General features: G+C 35.6%; 1 protein-coding gene across 1 annotated transcript; it reads left to right on the plus strand.

The window, feature by feature from the left end:
- The first annotated feature begins 5,581 nt into the window (after positions 1–5,581).
- On the plus strand, positions 5,582–11,555 carry LOC109048820 (thyrotropin-releasing hormone receptor-like). Its single transcript, XM_042745581.1, has 2 exons — positions 5,582–6,795; positions 9,338–11,555. Exons 1-2 carry the CDS (start codon positions 6,022–6,024, stop codon positions 9,761–9,763), a joined length of 1,200 nt encoding a protein of 399 aa, XP_042601515.1. The 5' UTR covers positions 5,582–6,021; the 3' UTR covers positions 9,764–11,555.
- Positions 11,556–20,077: the final 8,522 nt, after the last annotated feature.

Raw genomic sequence — 20,077 nt, forward strand, 5'->3', positions numbered from 1 at the left:
AAGACCACTTTTCACTGCAGTATTATGGATTCATATTATAGCTGGAAGCAACAATTTGAAGTGAAAGATGTCTTGATGAATTTGTTTATAACAAACACACAGCTTTTCACTTCACAAGACCTTAATTGATGGACTGGAAGTGTGTGGATTATTTGTGGATTTATTGTGATGTTTTTATCAGCTATTTGGACTCTCGTTCTGATGGCACCCATTCACTGCAGAGGATCCACTGGTGAGAAAGTGAAGTAATTCTAAACTTCTCCAAATCAGTCCCAATGAAGAAACAAACTTATCTACATCTTGGATGGCTTCATTTTTGGGTGAACTATTCCTGACTTGAAATATGAAATACAAGTCTGAGTGTTACACTCACCAATCACTTTAAGTAAAGGAAGAAACATCCTGACATTACAAGAAAATCAGTGAACACTGACAACAATAACAAAAATAAAATTAAAATTAAACAAAATAAAAAAGTAAATAAAATTGGCAAACAATACAACCATATTAATTAATTATTAATGTCCCAGTGCATTCTGGGAAGATGGCCAGTAGGGCTGAATTACATTTTTTTTTTCTGCGTGAACTTTGATTGTTCATTAAAGAAAAAGCATTATTGAGATGCCATGTGTTGCTGATGACTTGTGAGCAATCCAAGAAAACTTTTTTTCGGGTTATGTTTCAGATTATTTATTTGATCTAAGAATAATCATTTTACAGAACATTGACAAAAACATGTTTGCCATCTGCGCGCAGTATGAAACTTGGGATTGTCTTCCAGAATATGAAACTTATCATATGCTTGACACTTTTCAACCAGACAGAGAATTTTATATCTAGCAGCTACTGTCAGTTACGTGGTATTTGAGAGCATAAACCTAAGGATTGTTTCAAACTTGTAAGAGTAAAATGTGACACTTTATTTCCCACTGTGTTATGTGTTTTGTTTGTCTGCTGGTGCCTGATGTGGCATTTCTGCTGATGGATCTTTTCTGTTATAGGGCCTGTAACAGAGCACAGCTAAGAATAGCTATGGAGGAGCCAGCATGAGACATTTAAGATTCCAGCCCTTCTGTTCGTAAGGGACACACACACAAAAGCGACCTTTAGTCTCTGGGAAGTTTTGACATAACCAGATCTGTGTGTGTGTCTCTCATCACAGGAAGATACACGCTGGAGGTTTTCAGAAAGATATAGTGGGCATGCCCTGATTTTTTGTTTCTGGTATATTAATAAATATTTGTTATGACAGATTTGAGACTGATAAGACGAGACAAATTCAGTGTTGGCCTACCCTAACCAAAAGGGCCATGAATAGTCTGAAGTGCAGTACATATATTACACAATATTAGTGATTGTATTTTGAAATACATACACACGCACTTAAAAATAACGTGTTTTAATTATTCAAAATTTCTAGTTGATGATATGTAGCCAGACACTGTGTCTTTCGCTTATAGTTTTATACAATGTGTGTATTTATGTGTGCAGAAAGGGGTTCTTACGCAAACGTTCTGACGGAGGTGCGTACGCACTAAAATTTGTTCCTTGTGCTAATATTGACGATTCCTTATTTTCCTAAATGAAGTAGCGCTTTCACTCAGGAAGTAACATAAAATGCGCCCAAACCATGTCCATAAGGGCTTTTCGTAACATTGGATTCAACCAGAGCCATATAGAATTCATTCAGCCATATATAGTCATATTACTTCACACCTGTCATTTGCTAGCTGTGAATACGCATATGCAGTATGTATTTTGTCATTCTCATTTTTTTTTCATTATTACTCCAAAACTAATTACTTTTTAATAACAATAAATGATGTATAATTGTAAGTAATCCTACGCCAAACCCTAATCCCAACAATAACCATATAGTAGTTCATTTATATTACTCAGTACTTAAATGTATAATTATTACACTGTAACAACAATACCTTAAAATAAAGTGTAGGCTAACCTTAATTTTTAATACAGTATATTTTACTCCTAGGCCACTAGGAGGAGTATGTGATTTTTGTGTATGTGCTTTCAGGTTTAAATATTTTATTAGTTGGAATAAATTTTAGTGTGAACTTTTTGATGTATTGATATGAACACAGTTTGTGAATAAGTCTACTCAGATGCTCAAGTGATATATTTGTTCATTATGTGCATTCTCAGTTCAATAACATAAACTTTAGCTAGACAACGATAAGGTAGGCTGCATGATCATTGAATGTATTTCTTGTTGCTTCAGCCTGGTGTTCAAATGTTTCGTTATGAGGCTGCAGAGCAGTTCTTTTACTTTACAAGCCCTCAGGGTTTCCCCCAGAAAGGAAAATGGTTGAACCAGAGAGTACTGTTAATGCCTGGCCTTGAGTCATGACTCTGGCGGGATTCTGCAAGACCATATAGCCACTGGGTCTCTGCTTTTGGCTTCACTTATTTCTCCTGGAAATGGCCCTTGAAAGAGCCTTTAACTCCAAGACCCACTTTATACACTTGGAACTGTTTTACAACCCAGTCGACAGCTGCTGAATTATAGGAACAGTATCATATTCTGCTATAGATGTGAAGCAACAATGTAATGAGAATATGAATTTGGAATAAGTGCTTTCATTCTAATGATACTATAATGAGATTTGATGTGAAATATTTCATATTATGTATTTCTGGCTGGCGCTTTAACATTAAAACATCAGTCATTTTTTTTAATTATTGAAAAGTTCTCTCACTCTCCTCTTTCTGCATCGCACCACTATACTAATCTAGTTAACGCCTACTTAAAACTTTGTGTACTCTGAATATTGTTGACTCTTATGATAAACTGCTTATCATATTCCTCATTTGTAAAACACTTTACATAAAAGCGTTTGCTAAATGAATATATTTCAATGTAAATTTGCTGAGCAACATAACATAGACGTTTTACCCACTGAGTACTTGTTTTTTAGCTGTACACTTTTGGTTTAAGGTTGGTGCTGGAAACAGCTTTTTGTGAATTTTAAACATTTTGCAAGCTAAACACCTAAAGTTCACACACACACTTTAAAATGTGGATATTATCAATGGATGCTTCTCGGTGCTATCAAATAGAAAGAAATGTTTTAAGATGAGAAAAATGAATCAGAAAACATCACACAATTCCTGATAATAAGTGATATTTATTCATTAAAAGTAATATTGAGGCCATAGAAAAAAAAAATTAGAAATCAAATCAGCATTCCCAGTTAAGCATGTTTCTTTTCAAACATTTTTATTAGGGAATTTAAAAAAAAAGAAGAAGAACAGAACGAAATTGTGATACATTGCCATTTTGTCATGTTAGATGTGCATGGCGCCCAATGACATGACAGAATTACAATATCGGCTCTAATCAAAGTATTAAAATATTTTTTTTTAAAATGACTTCCATGTTCACTTTTTTGTTATATTGTGATACATAAAACTAATGATTTACATCTTTAAATGATGAGATTATGAAGTATAAGACATATGACTGAAATACAAAAATGTATAGAAATGATCCAACTATACATATTTTTTAAATGAGCTGAACAGAAACATCAAAGCAAAGGTATCTATAAGTATTTTGTGAAATATGAAATAAATGTTTTACATTTTCAGTTTTTTGCAATGATATGTCCTTTTTATCACATCTGCATAAGGGTTGAATTAAAAGCATGTACAGTGCATGTCAGTCTCATTCATTGGCAGTTCCTTCCTTTGACACAAGAGAGCAGCAAAGCACAAAAGTGGAACCGAATTTCTCCATCCACATGCATAATGCTGCTTTGCCAGACACTAAACATCATTTGCATTTTAAGTAGCCTTCATTTCATGCATTTTACAAGAGGGACATATTTTTAAACCGCATAGCACTGGTCAGTCTGTGATGGTAAAGATAATTTAAAAACATCATTCATCTCAAGCCGTTTCGGATTTAAATGAATGATATAAGAATATGGATCAATCAATTTTGTCATAATCGTGACATTGTCCCAGTGGTGCCACTCCACCAGCTAATTGGGTTGTGAACTCCTCTCTCGGTTTCCCTTGGAAACAGACCCCTAAATAAATGCTGAAGTGTCTTGGCACGATAAGGTCTCTTCTGTCCGTATGCCATAACCACAGTTGGTGAGGAGGAGAGCTTTTCTCATGTTCATAATAGAGCAACTGTGCTGTCCCACATGAGTCAATTACTCTTATAAAGAATTAAAGAAACCTTACATGGCTGTTAAAATAGCTGCCAAATGTTACCGAGTAAAAAAAAAAAATTAGCAGCAATAAAAATACAGAAAAAAAAAAAAGGAATTGTCACAGGCACGTCACGATATGTTACATAAGCTATGTTATTATTTTAACTATTTGTTCTCTGAGATAATGCACTGCGGGACCACAACAATGTAGAAAGAATAAAAGAAAATAATCTAATGCACAACCTCTTAACTTATTGTTTAAAATTTGCCATGCAGACTTTTGCTCTCACCTGCACCTGCTCATAATTCAATGAAATAATGTGATTAAATTTCATGAGCCAAACTGAAGACAGGGACCTATGGCCCAGAGAAGTTTCAAGCATTAACACTGTCATTCATGTGTCACCTGGAAACAGTTCCTGTCTGAGCTGAATAGATCTCTTGGTCATTATAACATAGGCCGAGCTAGTTCTTTTCTAACAGAGTGTGCCTCAAAAATGAAATGAATTGTAAATAGGTTTTGACCAAAGAGGAGACAAAAATGTTAAAACTGTCCTGGTTTGTTGTATCAAGCTTTTACATTTTATGTGAATGCTAATTGATCAGTTGCCTCCTCAGGCCTTTCACATTAAATGTAACCATTCTTTCTTAAAATGTATGGATATACATTAATTAAACTTCATAATGTCAAATAGTAGCTGAGAAAACAATACTTAAGACATATTCTATTAAATATTGAATCAAAACCTCATGAAAAACATAAAAAAATGCTTTGATTACAGTGAACTAAAAAAAAATGTGTAGGAACAATTTTCACTCAAACGTTGCTAGTAAATTTAACAAAATGTTCATTTAAATCAGAAATTTTGAAGCAGAATGGTTTTTTCTTGTAAAACAAGCTCAAATAATCTTCGAAAACAGTGTATGAAAAAGAAGAATAACTTACGTAAAAATGTTTTGTAGCCTTTTTTGGTAGTTGTATATTGGAACACAAATAATCTGCAGAATTTTGTTTACTAAATAGACGCTTGCACATCGCTTTAAAGTAACCACAGCAACACCCTGCTCGAGCATTTTTGACAAAATAGTAGCCTATTATTTATTTAATTATTAGAGATATAGTCACAAACATGTTTAAAACGTATTTTTATTTACTACTGACAAGCGCCTTTAAAATATCTTCATTCACACACTATATAGCTAGCCTACACAAATGCGTAAAAGTATTAAATCAAGTCGCATGTGCATGAATAAGACAGACATAAACAATCCATTTATCTGATGGGTCGATTTAAATCTTTACCTTACCTTTATCTTTAAATCAAAACTTGTTTCGCATATCAGTGACAAAAGGTATTAATAGGAAAATAAAATCTTTCGTAAAATTAACCAAGGTCATAAGATATTATATAAGACTCGAAATATTATGCCAGGTTTTTGTTTGACTGAATTGCATGCGTGCGTGAAACGCCCCCTTTTCGGATCACGCAGCCAAAGCGAGACAAATTCAGCACCATGTTCAGGAGATCCATCATCTGATCTACAGCAACAGCAGAGAGCACGTCCGTCTTCAGTCTATTCCATTCCATTTAGAGGAGAATCAACTCTGGAGATCGATTGTGATTTGTGTTATGATTTCATATTGTAAACTAATATAGATTAGTTTTCTCTGATGATCAAGAACTAAACAAGAACTGAACTCGAGACGCAAATCAAGCACAAGCAAAGTTCTAAGAGAGATGAGCCGCATTTAATTAGAATATGTCAACTCAACGGAATTAAAAGCCTTTATAATCTGATTTTTTAAAGAACTTTTTTTTTTTTTAAGATTTTTTTGAGAATGGAGAACTTGACAGTATTCAACGATACTCTGGCAACTTGGACTGACCGCAGTGTCGAATACAAGGTGATCAGCGTCCTCTTAGTTTTCCTCATTTGCGCACTCGGGATAGTTGGAAACGTGATGATCATTCTGGTCGTCCTCACCACCAAACATATGCGGACCCCGACCAATGGCTATCTGGTTAGTTTGGCTGTCGCAGACCTGATGGTGTTGATCGCAGCCGGTCTGCCGAGCATAGCGGACAGTTTGTTCGGTTCATGGATTTTTGGGCACGCGGGGTGCTTGTGCATCACATACTTCCAGTATCTAGGAATCAACGCATCCTCGTGCTCCATAACAGCGTTCACTATAGAGAGATACATCGCTATATGCCACCCGATCAAAGCGCAGTTTTTATGCACACTCTCGCGCGCGAAGAAAATTATTTTTGGAGTTTGGGTTTTCACGTCGCTTTACTGCGTAATGTGGTTTTACCTGTCCGATATCCAACAGGTGCCCTACAAAGATGTGACTATAATAACGTGCGCTTACAAAGTGTCCAGAAACCTTTACCTACCCATATATTTTTTCGATTTTGGCATCTTTTTTGTTCTGCCACTCACTCTCGCTACTGTCCTGTACGGCCTCATTGGGAGAATCTTGTTTCTTAATCCTCTTCCGTCGGACCCCAAGGAGGACAAGAACGGGCATTACAACTTCTCCAAAGCCCAAAAGAACAAGATGAAGAATTCCAGCCGCTGCTCCAGCACGACCGCAGCATCCAGAAGACAGGTGAGAGGAAAATCTTAAGTAGGCTAGCAAAACTTTCAGATTTAAAACAATACAATATGCTAAATATAGTAGATAGTGGCATTCAAAAAATTCAGACAAAGGTTACGTTTGTTTTTCTTTTCCTGAATTCTGCATGAATTGAAATTGAAATAAAATGATTCAATACAGTAATCATAAATACAGTTTTAATTTTCATTTAATTTTATTTTCCAAGTCTTTTTTCAGGTTGATTGAAATGATAGATTACAGAACAGATCATCCATCCATCTATTATGGACAGACAGACAGACTTATCAGTCTATACAGACAGACAGATAGATAGATAGACAGACAGACAGATTTATCAGTCTATACAGACAGACAGATAGATAGATAGACAGACAGACACAGATCTATCAGTCTATAGGATAGATAGAAATACAGACAGACAGAAAGATAGATAGACAGACAGACAGATCTATCAGTCTATACAGAGAGACTGATAGATAGATAGATAGATAGATAGATAGATAGATAGATAGATAGATAGATACATACATACATACATACATACATACATACATACATACATACATACATACATACAGTGGTGTGAAAAAGTGTTGGCCCCCTTCCTGATTTATAATTTTTTTGCATGTTTGTCACACAATGTTTCAGATCATCAAACTAATTTATATATTAGTCAAAGATAACACAAGTAAACACAACATGCAGTTTTTAAATGAAGGTTTTTATTATTAATGGAAAACAAAATCCAAAACTACATGGCCCTGTGTGAATAAGTGTTTGCCCCCCTGTTAAAACTGTGGTTTATCACACCTGAGTTCAATTTCTCTAGGCACACCCAGGGCTAATTACTGCCACAGCTGTTCACAATCAAGAAATCTCTTAAACAGGACCTGCCTGACAAAGTGAAGTAGACCAAAAGATCCTCAAAAGCTAGACATCATGCCGAGATCCAAAGAAATTCAGAAAAACAAATGAGAAAGAATGTAATTGAGATCTATCAGACTGGAAAAGGTTATAAAGCCATTTCTAAAGCTTTGGGACTCCAGCAAACCACAGTGAGAGCCATTATTCAAAAATGGCAAAAACATGGAACAGTGGAGAACCTTCCCAGGAGTGGCCAGATGACCAAAATTACCCCAAGAGCACAGCGACGACTCATCCAAGAGGTCACAAAAGACCCCACAACAACATCCAAAGAACTGCAGGCCTCACTTGTCTCAGTTAAGGTCAGTGTTAATGACTCCAGCATAAGAAAGAGACTGGGCAAAAATGGTCTGCATGGCAGAGTTCCAAGACGAAAACCACTGCTGAGCAAAAAGAACATAAAGGCTCGTCTCAGTTTTGCCAGAAAACATCTTGATGATCCCCAAGACTTTTGGAAAAATGCTCTGTGGACTGACGAGACAAAAGTTGAACTTTTTGGAAGGTGTGTGTTTTCCTTTACGTCTGGTGTAAAAGTAACACCACATTTCAGAAAAAGAACATCATACCAACAGTAAAATATGGTGGTGGTAGTGTGATGGTCAGGGGCTGTTTTGCTGCTTCAGGACCTGGAAGACTTGCTGTGATAAATGGAACCATGAAATCTGCTGTTTACCAAAAAATCCTGAAGGAGAATGTCCGGCCATCTTTTCATGACCTCAAGCTGAAGCGAACTTGGGTTCTGCAGCAGGACAATGATCCAAAACACACCAGCAAGTCCACCTCTGAATGGCTGAAGAAAAACAAAATGAAGACTTTGGAGTGGCCTAGTCAAAGTCCTGACCTGAATCCTATTGAGATGCTGTGGCATGACCTTAAAGGCGGTTCATGCTCGAAATCCCTCCAATGTGGCTGAATTACAACAATTCTGCATAGATGAGTGGACCAAAATTCCTACACAGCGCTGTAACAGACTCATTGCAAGTTATTGCAAACGCTTGATTGCAGTTGTTGCTGCTAAGGGTGGCCCAACCAGTTATTAGGTTTAGGGGGCAAACACTTTTTCACACAGGGCCATGTAGTTTTGGATTTTGTTTTCCCTTAATAATAAAAACCATCATTTAAAAACTGCATGTTGTGTTCACTTGTGTTATCTTTTACTAATATTTAAATTAGTTTGATGATATGAAACATTAAAGTGTGACAAACATGCAAAAAAATAAGAAATCAGGAAGGGGGCGAACAATTTATCACACCACTGTAGGTAGGTAGGTAGATAGATAAGTCTAGACAGACAGACAGATAGACAGATAGACAGATAGATAGATAGATAGATAGATAGATAGATAGATAGATAGATAGATAGATAGATAGATAAGTCTATACGGACAGACAGACAGACAGATAGATAGATAGATCTGTAAGTCTATACAGATAGATAGATCGATAGATAGATAGATAGATAGACAGACCTATCAGTCTATACAGAAAGATAGATAGATAAATAGACAGACAGACAGACAGATACATAGATATATGTGTCATAAAAAACATGTTTTACACTGAACTGAAATGAGTTTCTAACACTGTTACTGTGATTTCTTCATGAAAGGTTACAAAAATGCTGGCAGTGGTGGTTGTTCTGTTCGCTGTGCTTTGGATGCCGTACCGCACTCTGGTGGTGGTGAACTCCTTCCTGCAAGAGGCCTACCTGGACACCTGGTTTCTGCTGTTCTGCCGCACATGTGTCTACCTCAACAGCGCCATCAACCCTCTTATCTACAACGCCATGTCTCAGAAGTTCCGCGCCGCCTTCCGAAGGCTCTGCCACTGCGGACGCAATGCCCAGGCGAACAAGGCAGCCTATAGTGTGGCACTAACCTACAGTGTTGCCAAGGAAACGTCAACGGTGGAAAGCACAGGGCATTTTTCAACCGTGATAGATGATTTGACACCGACAGATGAGCTGTTTCCTGATAAGAAGCTTCTGTATCCAGAGGACTCTGACTTTAGGAAGGAGACTTTCAGTCAGGCCTGATAAACTCACAACAGCTACAGTACACACCATAAATCTCAGAATACTAGAGATCTAACGTAAAACTACACACTGAACTGCAGGGACAGCACTTTGAAAGTTTCACTTTATCTTGATTTTAAAAAAGCATGCTCAATACAGTCAAATTCATCTTCCTGTCTCGTTCACTTGCCAAACAGCTCTTTAGAAACTAAAATAAAACCACCATTACTTAAGCTGCATGGTTGCATTATCTGCTGGAGTCATGATTCTTAATTAAAATCGCAGTGTACTGCATATGTAATGCAGGGTAAACTGAAGAACATATTGATCTGAAAATATATTTAGGGGTTGCCATTGTGATTAATGAGTGGCCTTTTCCCCCTGCAGACCCCTGGGGAAAAAAAATGCTGAAACTGCTTTATTCTTCAGTTGCAGTTGTTTCAGGAATGTTCAATAAGAGTTAACTTAGTTTACATCCCACTATATAGAAATATATATTTATATAATACACAGCACTTTCCATCTAAACCGAAAATGAATGTGTAGTTTATTTTTTTGTCATTTTGATATGTGAAAGTTATTGGCATTCTGAAATCACACTGAAGAAAATTTAAACAAGAAGTTTATGACCACCTTTTTATGTAAACTGAATGTAAATAAGCAAATGAATGAACAAACAAATGCATGAATAAAAGATGAAATAGATATTAAATTTTTACATCGACAGCATTTATGTAAGATCTAAAGTTGAATATATGATACAATATATGATTTGATGTGCCATTAGCTCCACCAGCTGGACAGGGTTGCCAGGTGTGCAAAACAAAACCATCCTAATTGCTAATCAAAACTAGCCACAAACTAGTCCAATTGCATTATTTCCAAGCTTGTTTTTTTCTGTTCCGTCGAAATCAGATTCTGGGGGAGCTGAGATCACTAATGCCGAGTTCACTCTGCACGATTTTAGCATAGATTTTCACTCGCCGTCAGGTTTTGCGAAATCATACAAATGCCTGAATTCAGAGGCAAATCGGTGCTTGTTCACACAAGTGACAATCATGCAGTGTGAATTATCAGACGCGATCTGAGATGATCGCCAGAATCCTTCTGTGTGAAATGAGTTCTGACTGAAAAAATACATCGGCAATAACCTACAGCCAATGAGAAAGCAAGATACAGTGCAGTGGGAAGTTTGTGGATGAGTTATAGACCACAATATCAGCAAGCATGGCTTCGGCTCTGAGACAGGCTCCTTCTCGGTCAATTTGGACCCAAGAAATGGAGAAAAAAAAATTGTTAACATTTCCAGTCTCGTGCAAGAACTCTGATCTCATGCGTGATTTTGTGCTATTTCCTTATCACTTCTCGCGTGTGTTTGGTTGTGAAACGTAGTTTGCAAACCAGGCAGAGCTGTCGGCGATTCTTCCTACAGTCATGCGCGTGTAACCTCCTGTCAGCATTGTGCAATGTGAACACGGCAGCAACTGAATGCTTACCCCAGATAGTCATGCAGTGTGAAAACAACAGTGATCCGACGACACTGAAAATCGTGCAGTGTGAACTTGTCATAAGAAACAACCTGTGGCAACAGAGTAAAAGTAGCCCAATTCTGTGGGAAAACCACAGACTTGGCAACACTGCAACTGGAAATGCATGAATAATCATTGTTTTCTCACACGTTTCCCAAACACCCCCCTTGATTGCCATTGGTCATATAAAACAAATAGTGCCGCCCCAAACTCATGCTATTGGTTTAGCCAATGTCGCTATGTCCTGCAGCTAAAACCTTCAGAGAAATGTAAAAGAAAAACAACACCATTGTGTGTAATATGCCTTACTTATATTTAACGACTTCTCAGCATATATACTGGGACAGAATAAAGAATTTTAACATGTATTCCGCTTTAAATATAATTATGACATTTTTGAGTATAACTAATTTAGTTTACTAAGTAAATGAATGTATGAAAAAATGTTACTTCATCTGATGAATAAATCCTTCACTATTTTTCATTCTCTTGTATCATAAATGGGTAGACAGCATATGATTGTATTTGTGAACTTCATACTAGCCGATAAGCTAAATCCCACCACATGGCTTTGTACATGGTTAAATGTCTTGTTTTCTTTATCTTTATCACAACTGACTGTGTATTAAATTATTCTACATTAATATGTTTTAGGTTTTGAATATAATATCTTAGTGTTCTTGATGTGAAAAATGGTCTCTGTTTGGTGTCCAGTGTCAATGAATAGGCTATTTTAGTGATGTTTTAGTGAATTGGCAAGTTCAGTTTAAAACAGAGGTTTTTAAAAAGTTAGAGTCACACAAATGGGTTTGAATCTTGTCTCTACACACCGAGATGGTTTCAAGTGTTCTGAAGTGTTAATGCATATCATATATAATTTTTAAGCTCTTTTCTGCTTGAAACAAATGTATAAAGTGTTCAGTACGTTTGATTGTGCTGTAATTGTTGTCTCAGTTTGGTGAATGCTTGCCATTACCGTTGATATACTAGATGTTGAATCATTCAATCAAACACGTTAGTATCCATATTATAACTATGATATGTATATTTGCTATTTTGCATTTGTGTTATTATCCGGGGATTAACTAAAACAGATATAACTAAATCTATTTTAAAACATATTTCAGAATAAAATAAATGTACTTGTTCATGACTCATTATTATGTTTAATTCATTATTATTCATTGTCTTACGATAGCGGCGGTTTCTGAAAATCTTTTCTGATTTACATGAATTTTCAAACAGTACTGAATAATGCTCTGCATAATGCTGCACTGATGTCTAATTGGTCTATTTAAACTTAATTATTCTTTGACTAGCACATTTCTACTGCCACGTTAACTTTCAGAAACCGCTGCTGCCAAGTACCGGCATTCATACGAAATACTCAGCTAATCAATTCAACATTGTGGCAAACGGATGAAAGAACAAAACTATATTTAAAAGACTGACCACTGTGTTCCTATACTGGTAAGCTCAGCAGAAGAAACACATAAAATATTTAATATAATTCATTATATGCAATCTTGACATGGGGCGAGTAAATGATGAGAGAAATGTGATTTTTGGGTGAACTATCCCTTTATGAAAATAAGAAATATGAGTATTAAACATTGAGCCTAAACAATTCTGCTTGATGCAGATCTTTTGGAAGCTTTGCTTTTTGTTCATGCAAAAGGTCAAGGCTATTTACCTCCTGCAAGTGATACATTTTCTGTTGGTACCTTTAATTAGCTCTGCTTTTACCTTTTCTTCTTCCTCTTAGCACAGTATTATCCACATATTATGTCCCCTGTCAGTTTTAAAATTTGATTCTGCTTCTAATGATAGTAATGGCCCTATCATCATTTACTTTTCAAATGATCTCAGACTGAATATCAGAAGTTGAAGTAAATTCATTGTCAGATTATTCAACTCCACTGAATAAAATAAGACAAAATTACTGTAATTACACAGCATTATGGTGTTTATGTAACCATTACTACAACACAGCTTCCAAGATATCTAGTCTTCGCCTAAACCTGAGTCCAGTGGCAATTAAAATTGAAATATATATATTGCAATCACATGCATTTAATCCTGCAAAAAAAACAACAAAAAAACAACACCAAAAGGGTTTCAAAAAAAGTGAAAAATTGGAAAAGCCTGAAGTTAAACTGTTATGCTGTCTTCAGTTAGAACAAAAAGACAACAGAGAAGTGACCATCCCAAAATAAGAAAGTTATTTATAAGTACCAGTACCAGTTACATAATAATAAAAGTCAACTTGGTGGAACCTTTGGAAGCACCTTGGGCAGACTGTTTTATATATATATATATATATATATATTTTAGGCAGGCATACAAGTGTACATTCTGTCAAGTTTGTTTTAACAACATACATTAAATCAGCAATAAAATCTGACAGTGTCTCCTATGTATATTAGCAATTAAATAACTATTTAAAAAAAAATAAAAAAAAATAAAAAATAATATATATATATACACACACATACACATATACATACACACAGTATATATATATATATATATATTGTGACGAGAGGAGCCAACGACAGACAGTGGGCGTGGCGTCAGGCCTCGGAGAGGTTTTTATTTAACAGAAAATAAACCAAAAAGAGGGAATAAAGTGTCCAAAAGGGGAGGAGTGTCCAAAACAAACAGGGAATCTGGTGTCCTCGTCATGCTGCGGGGTTCGTGGGGGTCTGGCAGTGTTCACGGAGGGAAGGGTCCAGGTAAGGGGCGGAGTCCGGCGGTCGCACGCGCTCCCCTCTTGGGGCCGCGGCGCCTGCAGGGGATGGACAGCCTGGCATTCTGGCCTGATGGCCGTGACAACGGGTACGGTCCTCATCCGGACCGCTGGTCCGGCAGCTCACATCTCTGGTGGCGCGGGAGTCCCTCAACGCACCCTTCCTGGACCCACGAAGACACCAGTCTGCATGCACGGGGAAGAGACCGGTCTCCAGAGGAGAGGCGCGTTGGGCTTTTAAACAGCGGCGGTGATGAGGCTCCATTTCCTTCAGGTGTGCCCCATCACACGCCGCCAGCCCTGACTCGTCCAGCGCCCCTCCTCTCTCACACACCCACTCCTGTCGGGAGCCTGGTGAAGGGCGGCGATTTAGGACGGGGTGCCGGTGATTATCAGGGAGGAGGCAGCTGACTCGTCACAATATATATATATATATATATAAATACTTTTTAAAAAATATTTATTTAATTGCTATGTATATATATATATATATATATATATATATATATATATATATATATATATATATATATATATATATACATATATGTGTGTGTGTGTGTGTGTGTGTGTGTAGGCAGAAAATAAATCTGCATTGATGATCTTTTTGATCTTTGATTCAAAGAATTCAAATAAATTCTAACTTTTCATTGAAGTAAAATAATTGAAAGTGGGGAGAAAATTTCATGATGAATTATTTATTTATATATATAATAAAATTACATCTCTTTGTAAAAAGCAATTGGCTTCTTTAACTGAAAGTCATGAATTCGATTCCTACAAGCACCATACTGAGCATGCAAAATAATATTTAAATATTAAATAATTCAATTATATAAAAAATTATAAATAAATTACAATAAATATATATTAAAACACATTTCATATAAAATACTTAAATTAAATTACATGTATCTCTAAAAGGATTGGCTTTTTCAACTGAAAGGTAGGAATTTCATTCCTACAGTTACTGTTATATTTTCTCTTATGTGTTTCTCTACAAGTGGCCTTTCCCCCTCTGCTGTACTGTATCTGATAATGATGACATTTCCAAATAAAAAAAGTAAAATGAATGTGAAAATAAAGCATTTTTGTTGTTTTTATACAGAAAATTTGAGCTTTTTGTCCACCAGTAACAGATTTAACAGGATAGATCCCTGTTACACAGCTAGTCTTCAAAACAGCATGAAAAGAAGACATTTTATTGAGCAACACAATCACTCTCAGCATTGTGCAAAAAAATAGGGTCCCATAATGATGACCCACTCTGACGTCATTTCACTTCCTCTCCACTTTAATTTGTCATTTGTTACGCAATAGAAAAAGTTTTTTTTTTAGGTATAACTAGCTTCATGCTGTGCATTCCAACGCAAAATCTAAGACAAAAGAAATCTACACACGCTCCAATAAAGCAAATATGAGCCTCAAAATATGCTGAAAATTACACTCATTAAAGAGTAGCTCTAAATATAAACCTACAACCAGCAATTGTGCAAATTGCTCACCATAGTCTCTCTAACAGCTTTCAGGCTTGATGAAAGGTCCATAATTTGAAACATTCAGTTTGATATGATTATCACTGTGCTACAACCTATCTGCCCTGCAGACCACACACCTTCTGCCACTGTGCTGTGCTCATTATAACAGAGATGGTCTAATTTTGTCACATCCCTTCACTCACTTACATACAAGTTGTTTCACAAACCCTATCAATGGCAGTTTACATTTCACACCATCTATATTTTGCTAATTTTGCTAAAATAATAAATAGTGTATTGATAAATTAATAATTATTGAATTATTAATTATATACTGTATAAATGAAATATAATTCATAAAAATATAAAATACAAAGATATATTTTAATATAAGATATGAAAATATTAATTATATATAAATAAAATATAACAAAAAATAAACATATGCATAAGGATATTAATATGAAATCATGTTGAACCTATTTAATGTTTCGGACTACATCCAACAAGATGCTCTTAAAACATTAAAAGAAATTCATCACACAGAATACTGTGCCAAAGCCCACAGCTTTGTTCAATGTCATTGTTCCCCTTTTCTCCCCAGATGCAATTATTCACAAAAGATGGATGTGATCTGTTGCAGGAAAAAAGGACTGTAATTATATTAACTTGGCTTTGGTGTCTGCTATAAAACCTGTGATGAAGTTGCATTCTCTCTTTTAACCACAGAACAAGACCTTATTTTATTACACAGCATATTCTGTCTGAAATTAATAGGCCAGAAAATAAGTTGTTCTTGAGATTAATACATCCAATACAGCTCCTTTTCATACCCCATTTATCCCTGCTTCTCTCTTTTCATCTTTCTCATCAATTCACAGTTTTTCCTCGCTCTTTCCCAAAAGCATCTCACAAGTAAGTTTATCATGACATGCAGTTCTATAACCCAGAGCTAATCAGTACAAAACAACAGTGTTTATTTGATGACAAAGACCATCAAATAACTCTGAGGTCTACTGGACTAGAAGATTCTTGCATATGATTGGCTTGGAATTCGGGGTAAATTGGTCATAAAATGGCAAGACAAGCACAGTCTGCTTAAATAAGCTATTCTGAAAACACTCATAAATTTCCACAAGAAGAATCGCAAAATATAATATAAACCATGGCTCAAACAAAAGATCTCACAACACTTAAGCTGTGACTTGGAATTGCTACTCAAATTGGAATATTTACACAATGCATTCTTGTTCATTTCAAGTGCATTATTTAAGACTGTATTCGGCTACTGTTTTGACTATGACAAAAATTCAAGCAAATACAAAAATGCTCACATACCTTTTCCTTGTTATTAAGGCTACATTTGAACAAAAATACAGTAAGGACAGTGATAATTATAATAAGAACCATTATTAATAATGCAGCACCAAATCAGCATATTAGAATGATTTCTGGAGGATTATGTGACACTGAAACTGGAATTATGACTGCATTGCCATCAAAGAAATAAACTCGATATTAAAACACAGCAGTCAACATTTGAAGTGTTTCAAAACCTTTCATAAGAGTTGTCCTAAAGTCTAAATGCATTCTTGTCTTAGGACAACTTTGATAAACTTTTTTGATCCACTTCAAATGTTGACCACTGTATTTTAAATTGTAATAATATTTCACAAAATTACAGGTTTTACTGTAATTTTCATCAAACAGTCTTAATGAGAAGAAGAGATTTCTTTCAAACCAACATCGGTAGTGTATACAACGGTAATGCTGTTTTGTCACACCAATGAGAGTGAAATACGGAATTGAATCATAAAGTATATCATCTACCGAGGTTATTATTTTATTAACATCTCCAGTACCTCCCTTTGAAACTCCACATTCAGAGTGAAACCATTCAACCCTTCCACATCCAAATATCCTGTTTTGAAACCAACAAACACAGAAATGCATTCCAAACCATGAGCCCAAGGGTAAGCTAATGCATCCCAGAAATCCCCATAATGCAATATCGACTGGCCCTGAGGCTATGTTTGGACACTTGCAGAGTTTAACGGTTAATTGTTATAGAAGCTTCAAGTTAAAAGGGTTATCCATATTTCTGTTGTTGTTGTTGTTGTTGTTCTAGAATACTAACGCACTTTCCGCATGAGATGCATCCACCTCATGCGACTTTCCAGATGAAAGTTTATTCCTTCAGGATTGTTTGGTAATAATTAATGAAGAGAGATGCGCACTGAAAGCATATACTACAGGTGCCGAATTCAAAGAGGGAAAACAAGGGCTGATGCAGCATTCCCGGGGTGTATAAATATACCAACACCTGAGAGAGAAGTTCACTCGCTTAGTTGTTAATGAATTCAGTTCAGGCCAATCGCAGTGCACAGCGCAAGCAGATGCTTTTTGGTAAGACAACGACCTCCAAAACAGGTTCCGGAGAATAGTTTCCATTAAGCAAATGTACTAGCCTGTTTCCTGTGGTTCTATAGTGGCTGCTTTTCTGTTTTCCAATGTCTTGTGACGTCAATGTCTACTTCTAAATGACCGTGGTTGTTTTACTCATGAAAAAGGAGTTTCTAAAATAAAACCATGGAAGGAAGGACTTAAAATGGTAAAGAGAATGAGGCTGTGTTCTTATGAAACATCCTTGTTATTGGGTTGACATGATCTATTGTCTATCTTTCTCCCATATAAAATGGCACTTGAGAAGATAGATCTCATCTCTACCACAGAAAGATTGTTTTGAATCACACCAGTGTGCCTTGAAAACACTAACAGGACACAAATACACTGAAGCATTTTCCATAATGTTCTCGGAGATGTTGCAGTCCCAGTTTAAAGTGAGCATTTCAGTGTGCCCACAACTGTTCATGCTGTAAAACGCAATCAATAAATGCTATCAACAAATACTAAAAATATTGATTATATATTACATTATAATAAATTAATATTACACTTATGTCTGTAAATGTACAGAAAGTGTAGTTATAATTTATGCATGACTGCAAATTTGAAAAAAGAAAAAGAAAAAAAATATTTCCAAATGGCCAAAATTTATGTTGTCACATTTATCATTCATCATCATCATAATCTTTTTTTTTTTTTTTTTTTTTTTTTTTTTTTTCCCTAGCCACAGCTTAAATAGCTACAACGAAAGCGGGCAAATTCAAAATATTAAATGTAGAAATGTGCAAAAATGTGATTTAAATTTGAACATGAATTGTTATTTGCAACCCTTTAGATTTCCATAATATGACATTTCTGAGTGAACAAGTATTTTCAGAAAGAAAAATATAGGGCAGGACTTGATTTGAATTATCATGACTTAACAGAATGACGCTAAATTATTGCTTAAACAGCTATAGTACATAAATTAATGCACAAAAAAAAATTATAATAAATCTGGAAATTTTGAATAATTAATCAACCTGTTGTTAATTATTCCTTGTTAAAAGTCTGTTTGCAAACAGCCTTCACTCATGTAAAAGCATCAGGTCCATGTACACAGTAAGAAAGCAACATCTCCGCAAGCATTAGAAGAATTCACAGATCTTCCTCTCAGCTGTCCAGTGATTCTGGTGCAGATAATGAATCCAAACATCACAGGCTCATTTAATCACAAACACATGATTTAATTCGAGGCCTGAACAAATAAGGTTCACCTCACTACACAAAACAGCTGAGACAGACCTATCTCCCAGGCACATCTCTATGGATCCTGACAAATTACATTTGAAAGGGCCATAACACAGGGTGAAAAACAAGCATGCAATGGCCTGAACAGACATAAAGGAGATTAATTACAAAACCAAAGAAAAACACAAGAGACTTTAAGAATATGTTGCTAAGTGGTTCAGTTTACATTTTTATTTGAAATCAAGGAACTGTGACTTGTGATTATTATTATATATTAATATTAAAATGTTTCTACATTTTTTCAGCATTTCATTTGATATATATATATGTGTGTGTGTGTGTGTGTGTGTGTGTGTGTGTGTGAGGGACCCCCACATGGAGTTCAGGTCACAGGAATATTGAATTGATTGTATATATTTTATTTATTATTTACATGTGTCTATTTCTATGTATTTATATAACATATTGTCATGAGTGTATGTCAAAGAGAACAAAGTTGCATTTTCTAAATATTGAGTGACAACTGAGGGAAGAGTTGCCATGGCGACTACTGCACGTTTTCAGTCAACAAAGAGGACCGCTTGACTAAAGGCCACTCTTGTCTCTCTCTCTTTCTTCATTACAAAAAGACAACTCTTTTCTGTTGAGTGGACTTCCAGGGTGGAGTCCGCAACATATGTATAAGTGTGTGTGTAAATATACAGTATTTAATCTCATATAGTGCTTAATACTGTATATAATCAAATAAAATGCTGAATAAATATATACTGTATACAAATGAATGATGCCGTTACATGGCATTTGGTATCTGTTGATTTTAACTGCTGACTCATGTCTGGTGAAATAATTGCTTTGTCAAAAAGGGTCGCAGGTTTGTTCTGATGGGGTCATGGTCTGCGAGGAACACAGCTTCTTCATTGATCAAAAAAAAAATCATTCATCA

This window comes from Cyprinus carpio, chromosome B19 (genome assembly GCF_018340385.1).
Source record: "Cyprinus carpio isolate SPL01 chromosome B19, ASM1834038v1, whole genome shotgun sequence".
In the NCBI taxonomy this organism is placed as follows: domain Eukaryota; kingdom Metazoa; phylum Chordata; class Actinopteri; order Cypriniformes; family Cyprinidae; genus Cyprinus; species Cyprinus carpio.